Source organism: Benincasa hispida, chromosome 4 (assembly GCF_027475165.1).
Source record: "Benincasa hispida cultivar pf3 chromosome 4, pf3_genome.v1.1, whole genome shotgun sequence".
Lineage (NCBI taxonomy): Eukaryota > Viridiplantae > Streptophyta > Magnoliopsida > Cucurbitales > Cucurbitaceae > Benincasa > Benincasa hispida.
Window position 1 is genome coordinate 25,539,355 of NC_143481.1, and position 10,382 is coordinate 25,549,736.

Genomic DNA, 10,382 nt, shown 5'->3' on the forward strand with positions numbered 1-10,382 from the left:
TTGATTTTTTAAATTATCGGTGAAAAATAGATAACAAATGAAGAAATTTGAAAGTGAAAATAGTGTGACTTAATTTTCAAGAAAAAAAATAAAAAGAAAAATAATTACCAGATGAAATCTAAGATACTTAATTTATATGATTTTTCTGAAAAAAATAAACATTTTTATTATAAAATTTAAAAAATATTCACGTGGTATTTTTTAATTGTAATGAAAACTATTATTATTAATTTTTTATAGAAATTGAAATTAAATGAGAAGCGTGGAAAGTATGGTGATCCAACGGCTGCGAATGAAGCAAGAAGTAATCGTTTCTGTTTCCAACGATGCAACCAACAACGAATGTCTCTCTTCCTGCCTCGCATCCACGTGGCAGCTGCCGAAGCCATCTCCTTTTGTTATACATGATTTTCATTTTTTTTTTCTTAATAACAAATAAATACACGAATTTATTGTGGTAAGAAAACAAGTTCATGAATTTTTTGTTTCAGGCCAACAAGAGCGTAGTTCAACTGACATAGTATTTATCTTAAGAGTTAAGGTTCGATTCTCTCATCTTACACTTTATACTATTAGTACCTATAAGGTTTTTTTTTTGTTATGCAATTAATTTTTTTAAGTATTTTAAAAAATCTAGGGGGTGTATAGAATACATTTTTTTAGCGTTTAACTTAAAAAAATAAGTCATTTTATAAGAAATTAGAATGTTTGACAATCGCTCAAAATAGCTTTTCAAGTGTGTTTTAATCAATTTTTATCAAATGTGTTTAAGATAAAACTGATTCTTTCTCTAGTCAATCCAAATGGACTCCTAATTCAAGAAATTGAATATGACTAAGAATTCACATGTTTGTTTATCAATTATGAGATTTGGTGTGGACAAGCACAATTTTCAAAGATTTAGAACCAAATGGTGAATAAATTAGTCTTGATTTTTTTAGCTTTTTAAAATTAAGTTTATGAACATTACTTCTACATTCAAATATCTATATTGTGTTTCTACTTTATACCAATATTTTCAAAAATCAATCCAAGTTATGAAAACTAAAAAATAGTGTTGAAAACCTAGTTTTTGCTTTTAGAATTTGACTAAAAATTCATATGTTTTTTTTAACAAAGGTGAAAATCATAATTGAAAAATGAAAGGAAATCCTGATAAATTTTTCCAAAAAAATGAAATTTCTACCAAATGAGACATTAATTTTTGAATTTCAACTTATTGCAAGTTAGTCTATCTATTTTTAATAAACTGATCTAGGAACCAGATGTATTTATAAACTACCAAAATTAAGTTAAAATGAATACAGTTTAGTTAGCATTATGTACTATCAACCTCGAGGTCAGATATTTAATCTCCTACCTCACACATTATAAACAAACAACAAATATTAAGCTATTTTTTAATTGATCCTTGATGTGGGTGAGAATTTTCATAGTAAATATTAAGATCCCGTTTAGTAACTATTTTGTTTTTTGTTTTTGTTCTTGAAAATTAAGGCTATGGATTTTACTTCCATATCCAAATTTCTTCATTTGATATATACTTTTCACCAATGGTTTAAAAAACTAAGCCACATTATGAGACAAAAAAAAAACTTTCAAAAAATTGTTTTTGTTTTTTGAATTTGGTTAAGAATTCTTCAATTGTACTTAAAAAAGATGCAAATCATTGTAAGAAATGTGGATGAAATAGGTTTAATTTTAAAAAACAAAAACAAAAAAAATCAAATGATTACCTGATGAGGCCTATATTGTTAGAAAATTTAAAGTGCCAAGACTAAATTGCTTTATAATAAAGTTAAAGGACAAACTTAATACAAACTTAAAAGATCTATGCTTAATTTTCCATACTAAAGTTTAAATACTAAAATATTACTTTCATTGAAAGTTCAGTGACCAAAAATATTTTTTAAACATTAATTTTTTGTTTGTTTTTCTCTTCATCTTCAAGATTTTTAATATTCTATTTGATAACGATTTCATTTTTGTCGTTTGGTTTTGAAATTTATGCTGGTTTAATAATAAATTTTGTTTTTTAATGGTTAATTTCACATTTAAAAAATATATTGTATTATTAAATTATATTCTTGTACGATCTATTCATGAACCTGATATATATTTGTTTGAAGTATCAATAATCTACTATTTTTTAGGTACATATTTTAACTTTTTTTGTTTTCTTTAAGTGGAAAGGCACTATTAATTTTTTCTACTCTCATGATAGTCTTTGATTTTAAATTGAAGAATTTTCATATGTTGGACTATACTTCAATCTATGATAACTTTTTTTTTATATAGAACTTCAAGAGACAATTTATATAAGACATTTAATACTTTTTTATATATAGTTAAATTATTCTTGCCAAAAAAAGACTTGTGACCCCTCATGACCATATTTAATTTAAATGGACCTTTTAAGGATTGACCCACAGTTTGTATTATAATTGTATAATATATTGTTTTAATTTTCTTCTCATCATGAATGTTGAATACAGAACCATACTTTAAAAAATAAATAAACAATATCAAAAAAAAAAAACAAAACAAAAGTAAATAAGCCCCACATACTAAATCAACATGATAAAAGAGAGATTACCATATATTATGATATTATGATGTTTAAATAATTTTGAAGTTTTAGATTTGTATCAAGTAGGCCTTTTAACATTAATTCATTTTTTATTTAATGAATTCTCAAGAGTATCTAAATATTCAACTTTGACCATTAAACATTTAATATATTTGACATATTTTAACATCAATAAAAAAAAAATTGATCAGGCTAAAGAATACACTTGATATTCCGACTTTCATGAAAAAAAATAATTTAGTCCCTAAAATATAGTTGGTAACAATTTAATCTATATATTTTATAATTTTTAATAATTTAATTTATGAACTTTAATAAGCATCAATTTAATCTATATATATTGAAATTTGTAACAATTTAATCCCTATCATAAAAAATCTCCTATTACATAATAACTTACTAGTTAGTCCCTAAATTATAGTTGGTAACAATTCAGTCCATATACTTTATAATTTGTAACAATTTAATTTATAAACTTTAATAAGTATCAATTTAATCTATATGCATTTAAATTTGTAACAACTTAGTCCCTAACATGAAAAATCTCATATTACATAATAGCTTATTATTTATAATTTATACATATAAAAATTGATCTCGAATAAGTACTAATTTTTCTTATATTAAATTCTATAGATTTTTTAATGATAGAGACTGAATTATTGTAAATTTGAGAGTACATGAACTAAATTGTTATCAATTATATTCTATTGACTAAATTATTACAAATTTGAAAGTCTATAGATTAAACTGTTACCATCTAACATTTAATGATTTACCTCCATTTGAATTCAAAATGATTTTGAATCTTATATTTGAAATTCGAGAAATAATTTTTTTGTTTGTTAGTTGAGCTACGCTCTTGTTGGCCTATGATTTGTTAATTGAAAATTAGAAATTGATAAGGTTAATTAAGCAATTTATTTTCAAATCCTTTGAAATCCTACAAAATCCAAGCGTTTTAATTAGAATTTTTTTTTTTCAAGTCAAACGAGATTTGAATTCACTTTGAATTTTAAGATCATTCAATTTCCTGCAGTTTCAAACAATGGAATTCATTTGAAATAGATTATGAACTGAAACCTTTCAAAATCATGAAGTTTGGTATTATAAATTTGCGAGTACAATTGTTATTAACTATAGCCTATTGACTAACGGTGTGTTTGAGTATATTTTCAAGTTTTTAATCTAAAAAATAAGTCATTTCGAAATAAATTGGAGTGTTTGGCAACCACTTAAAATAACTTTTCAAGTATATTTTAAAGGTTGGTTGCACAAATAACAATCAGACTCAAAATAATAAAAGATGTAGAACAAGGATAAACATATTAGAGATATAGTACAAAATTAGCATCAGATATCATTAATAGCAACTATCAACGATAGCTATATAGGTAAATGACCCAAAAATCCAGACGCAACCCACCATTTTGCACTTCTTCTTCCGATTTTCTCAAATTGAAAACTATTAGTGATAGCAACTATCAAATATAACAACTTTATTAATACAACCTTAAAATAGAAATACTTGAAATATCATCTTTTAACTTGCTATCAGTTTTCAATAGCTATCATTGATACACTTGGTCAATTGGAATCAAACTTCAAATATTAACACTTAAGACTATTAGTGAATATCAATGACAGTTTTTTATAAGTAATTGTCAACTTTTGAAATGAAACCATCACCTTTAAAAAATTAATATTTAAAAATAAGTGATAGAAGTCTATCAATAAAAGGTCTATAAGTGACTATCTATAGTATTTACTTAAGTCATATCAATAATATCATTAATATCATTTATTTTATTAATATATATACCTAAGTCATATCACCATTATACGGATATCACTGATAGCTTCAATTAGTGACTATCACCAATAGCTTTTAGCAGTGACTATCAATTATATACTTTCATCAAATGGAATTGACTTTTATATCATTAATATCATCGATATATAGATATCACCTAAGTTCTATCATCGATATAACTTATATCACCTATATCACTTATATCATAGTTATCGGTGATAGCTTCTGTCATTGATAACATGCTATTAGAGACAACTTCTGTCATTCTTTTTTACCATTAAATAACATGTCATTGTTGATGGCTTCTATCACTGATAAACATGCTATTAGTGATAACTTATAGACATTTCACTTACACTTTAATTCAAGATTTAACTTTATTAATTAAACTCATTAAGTTGGCTATCAACGACAGACTTCTATAAATGGTTATTAACTGTGAAAAAAATCATCAAAGATTAAGCCATCAATTATAGAAAATATTAGTGGCTATCACTGATAGACTTTCATTTGCTATTTATATTTAATATTTCCTTATAATAATCGAATAATTGACTTGTTGGTGTTAAGTGACTTATGAATTGGTTACTTTCAAGTTTTGAGTATGAAACTCAACCTCATAACTCTTATGAAAAGGAAAAGGGAATAAGCAAAATTCAGATAGAAGAAAGAACATTTAAAAAGAAAAAAAAAAAGAAAGAGAATAAGCAAAAGCTGAAGAAATGAGAGAAAATAAAAAAAAAGAAGCAAAAACCGGAGAAATGAAAGAAAATTAAAAAAAAGAAAGGGACGAAGCAAAAACCAGAGAGAAAATAAAATAAAAAAATAAAAAGAGAAGGGAAGAAACAAAAATCGAAAAAGTAAAGGAAATAAAAATAAAAAATAAAAGGAAGGGAATAAGCAAAAATCAAAGAAATGAAAGGAAAAAAAGAAGAAGAAGGAAATGAAAAAAAATAAAAAAAAAATAAAGGGAATAAAGGGAATAAACAAAAACTGGATAAAGGAAAGAAAATAAAATTTTTAAAAAAAAGCAAAAAGCAAAAACTTGAGAAACAAAAGAAAATAAATAAGAAAAAAAAAAAAGGGGAAAGCAAAAACCAAAGAAATGAAAGAAAATAAAAAAGGAAAAAGGAAAAGAAACAAAAACGGAAGAAGAGAAAAAAAATAATAAGATAAAGAAGAAGAAGAAGGTGTGCGACAAGATGAGGGAGAGCGAAATTGAAATTAGAAAAAATTCAAATATTGACTAGTCAACACTTTCATATTTGCAAATATTTTAAAAGTGTGATATATTTTTATATTTTTCTCTTATTTTGCTATCTATTACAAATATCCATATTTTAATCAATTATTATCGAAAGTGTTTAAATAAAAATGAGGCTTTTTTAAAATACTTTTTTTGAAGTTAATCCAAACGGGTCTTAAATTATTATAAATTTAAAAGTCTATAAATTAAATCATTACCAACTAAAATTTAATGACTAAATTATTACTTCTACTGAAATTTAGGAACCAAAAATATTTTCAACATAAAATTAACTTTTGTCTCATATAGAATTTTAAACTTTCATTTTATTTTATGTTATGTTTTCTCTAAGTGGTACATAAAGTTTCTAAAACGTAAAATGAAAACAAACAAATACATTTTAGACCTAAAAAAAACAAGCTTCTAATATCCTATAAAGTTGAATGTTTAGATTTATTAAACTATGAAAGGGATTTATTAAGCCGTCTTTAAAGAAAATTTAATAGACACAAATTTAAATTTTAAAAAAAAATCTACTAAGAACAAATATAAACATCTATAGATTAATTTAAACTTAATTTTATTGATCTTAAAATATTAAGACTTTTTCATGTCACTAAAACTTGTTTTAGTACAATAAAGATAAAAAAATTCAAACCACAAACTTCTTAGTCATTAACACAATTACATTTGTTGAATTATACTCGTTTTGACACGTCTCTAGAAACTAATATTCAACTATCAAAAAAATTAAAAACAGAAAAGAAATGGTCACCAAAATCTAAATGAGACCTTAATTATTTAGTTTTAGTGGAATTGTTTATATTTTTAATATTTATTACAAAAATATAATATAGATTAAAAATACAAGTAATTTGTGGCGGTTAAGGGGAAAAGGCGGGAGGGAGAGGGGTATTTCAAAAGAAACATTTTTTTCTTTTCAAAAATTTATTTAGATTTTTGGAATATTAAAAAAAAAAAAAAAAAAAAAAAAAAACAGTGGATAACAATGTAAAAAAGTGTCAGTAAATGGTATTATAAGATTAAATTTCAAACTTTCTCAAAAAAAAAAAAAAAATAAAAAAAAATAACCGGCAAACATTTTGTATTCCGTTGCATAAATATTTTGTTTTTAGTGGTTAGCTTATGAAAATTATGTTTTACAAATATTTTCAAAATAAAAAATATATGTTTTTATTTTTTTAAATTGAGCTAAGAATTCAATTATCTTCTTACCAAATATAAAAATAAGATAGTTATCAAATAATTTGTATTTATTTATTTTTTATTTTTTAAAATTAAACTTATAAACACTCTTTATTTTATTAGTATCGTCTGATCATTTACCAAAATTAAAATTAAGTTGCAAAAGCTAGAAAAAAAAATCATGTTACTCTTTCTAAAACTCTTCAAGAACTCTAAAGTTTTGCGAAAATTGTACAAAAGAAATGAAAATTACAAATGACCCAAACATGAGTGTGTTAATGTGGATTGACCTAGGTTTTAAAAACAATGAAAGCGAACATTTTACTTACATCACAAAATACCAACTAACGTTAAATCTTTCTTCGAGCTCATCTGCAATCACAAGTTCACACCCATCGAGAATTCATGAGAGACATTGACCGTGATTTCAAGGTGCATCACCATCGTTATCAAGAAAAAAAAAGTCGTGTATTTCTACAAACGTGAACTTGCATTCAAGATCTCATTAATTTGCGATGGATGAGACCCGAAATCGTGAATGAGCAAATTAAAGTTGATGAGTATTTCATGACGTAAATGAAAATTTAATTTTTTTAAAGAATTTGAGTCATTTAACAACGAAATTTGAGTAATCCCTATGAAAATCTGAAAAAGAATAAAGAAAAAAAATGATACAAAAAGTTATAAAACAGGAGCTTATTAGCTATCTATTTAAATATTTTTGAAGGAAAAAATCGCAGGGAGAAATTAAATTAGAAAAGAAAAGAAAAGAATGTATTTATATCTAACCTTCGTCCCTTACCTCACTTCATTCACTAACACCCCCAGAAAAACTCTGCAGCAGAGTCGCAAGAAAGAGCCTTGAGATAAACTGAACCAAATCCCTTTCCTTTACCTTCACGCGTCCATTAAATCCCTTTTTCTCTTTCTCTCTCTACATGCATTTATAGTCTACAGTCCCTCAAATCTCTCCCATTCCCTCTTTCTTCTTTCACTTTCCACTTACCCAAAAAACAGAGTGAAAAAAACAGGGCAACAACAAAAACAGAACAACCCATTAGAGAAGAAGAAGAAAAAAAAACAGAGTGAGTTTGATGGGTTCTTGCAAAGACCAAGAAGACGATCATCATGAACAAGAACAAGAAGAACCGAAATGCGTTTGGGTTCATGGGCCTATCATTGTAGGTGCAGGCCCATCAGGATTAGCCGCCGCCGCTTGTCTTTCACAGAATCAAATCCCTTCACTCATTCTTGAAAAATCCGATTGTATTGCTTCTCTTTGGCAGTATCGAACTTACGATCGTCTCAAACTCCATCTCCCCAAGCAATTTTGTGAGCTTCCTCTCATGGGTTTCCCTGAAAATTTCCCCAAATACCCTTCTAAAGATCAGTTCATTTCTTACATGGAATCTTACGCTTCTCATTTCTCCATCCATCCCCGCTTCAATCAGACCGTTCTTGCCGCTGAATTCGACTCGGTTTCCGGGTTTTGGAAGGTCTCCACTCAGGATTCCCAGTACATTTCGCGATGGATCGTCGTCGCTACAGGGGAAAATGCAGAGCCGGTTGTTCCAGAGATTTTGGGGATTGAGCGGTTTACTCGAACCGTTGTTCATACTAGTATGTATAAATCCGGTTCGGAATTTAAAAACCAACGGGTTCTGGTCGTAGGTTGTGGGAATTCCGGTATGGAAGTTAGTTTAGACCTCTGCAGACAAAATGCCATTCCTCATATGGTTGTTAGAAACACCGTAAGTTTTTTTAACCGATGAATTACGGTAAATTTAATTATAAAAATAATTTTATTTAAAAGATAATATGTTTAATCATTTATTCATATTCTTAACGCATAGGTTCACGTGTTACCGCGAGAAATGTTCGGATTCTCGACATTTGGAATAGCCATGGGGCTGATGAAATGGCTACCTCTAAGACTGGTGGATAAGATTCTTCTTTTAGTAGCCAACTTAACTTTAGGCAATACTGATCATTTGGGTCTCCGACGACCGAAAACGGGTCCAATCGAGCTCAAAAATGCGACGGGAAAGACTCCGGTTCTCGACGTTGGAGCCTTATCCCAAATTAGATCAGGGAAGATCAAGGTAAATTTTGTATTCATTTAGTTGGTTGGTTAGTTAATTAGTTAAAAAGTTTATGATGTGGAAGCTGACTGTATTGACTTTTCAAGTGCTTAAAAACTAGTTAAAAATTATACATAACTTTTTCCATTTTTTGTACAAAGGTGATGGAAGGGGTAAAAGAGATAACAAGAAATGGAGCGAAGTTCATAGATGGACAAGAGAAAGAGTTTGATTCAATAATCTTAGCGACCGGGTACAGAAGTAATGTGCCAAGTTGGCTCAAGGTAAATACAAAATATAAAAATTTAGACGCCGTTTGATTGTCTATTGTTATTTTTTTTTTTAAATAAACATTTGAATTTTTAGTTGAATAAAGATTAATATACAAACTTAATTAAAAAAAAAAGAAAATGATAAAAATCAAACGTGCCTTAAATTATAGTTTTAGTTTTATGCTTTATCTTTATATGAATCACCCATCACTTTCTAGGTCATTGGACTCATGCACAGACTGCACAACCCTACAAACCTATTCTTTTCTCCATGCAAAATAGAATATGTCAGTTGGGTTCATTTGGTTTTTTCTTACCCTTTTCCAGCTTTTTCCCATATTTATGATGCAATATTTACATATCACAATGTGGAGATTTTTTTTAATCCAATCTGTCTCTGCCCCGAAAAGTCCGTCTTTGTTTCTGTTTGAATGACAAACTTTTTCGATTTAAGGATTTAAGGTTTAGGGTTTAGGTTAATTGATGTTTTTTTTATTGTGATTTGCAGCAGGGGTGTGATTTTTTCACAAAAGATGGAATGCCGAAAACCCCATTTCCGAACGGGTGGAAAGGCGAGAGAGGGTTGTACACGGTCGGGTTTACTCGGAGAGGGCTACTTGGTACCGCATCGGACGCTATGAAAATCGCAAATGACATTACCGAGCAATGGCGGATGGCCGGGAATAAGGATGGCAAGAATTCTTCTTCTTACGTGATATTCCTTAAAGAAACTAAACGAAAATGAAAGGTTGAAATTGTCGGGAAGGGAAAAAATCCAAAAGAAAACTTTGGAGATAGGCTTTTGTGGAGGGATTGGATTAATTAGTAACATGAGAAGGGGTAAATTAGTCATTATCCCATCTAACCAAAGGGCTTTGTAATTTTCTCTTTCTTCTTTTTGGGGTTGATTTGTAAATGCATCAATTTTGCATGGGGAGTTTTTTTTTTTTTTTTTTTTTTTTTTTTTTTTTTTTTTTTTTTTTTTTTTTTTTTTTCTTTTTAATGTCTTGTTGTTGTCAATGAATCCTAAGCAAGCTTTGTACAAAAAGGGGAAAAAACTCAAATAGAATGTATCTATTTTTCCATAGGTCCACAGATTTTAATTATTTTCTGTCCCCCGTTTTATTTTTTTGCTTAATGTAATTTTAAGCTAAAGTATAGAATATATGTATTT

At 27.4% G+C, this 10,382-nt stretch overlaps 1 protein-coding gene across 2 annotated transcripts; it reads left to right on the forward strand.

Annotated features, from left to right (window-relative positions):
- Positions 1 to 7,684: 7,684 nt before the first annotated feature.
- On the forward strand, positions 7,685 to 10,166 carry LOC120076534 (putative indole-3-pyruvate monooxygenase YUCCA4). 2 transcript variants are annotated; one of them, XM_039030390.2, is made up of 4 exons: positions 7,685 to 8,606; positions 8,709 to 8,957; positions 9,098 to 9,220; positions 9,717 to 10,166. In XM_039030390.2, exons 1-4 carry the CDS (start codon positions 7,950 to 7,952, stop codon positions 9,951 to 9,953), a joined length of 1,266 nt encoding a protein of 421 aa, XP_038886318.1. In that variant the 5' UTR covers positions 7,685 to 7,949; the 3' UTR covers positions 9,954 to 10,166. The 2 variants fall into 2 exon arrangements, with proteins under 2 accessions (XP_038886318.1, XP_038886319.1); XM_039030391.2 differs by having other exon boundaries at positions 9,720 to 10,166.
- Positions 10,167 to 10,382: the final 216 nt, after the last annotated feature.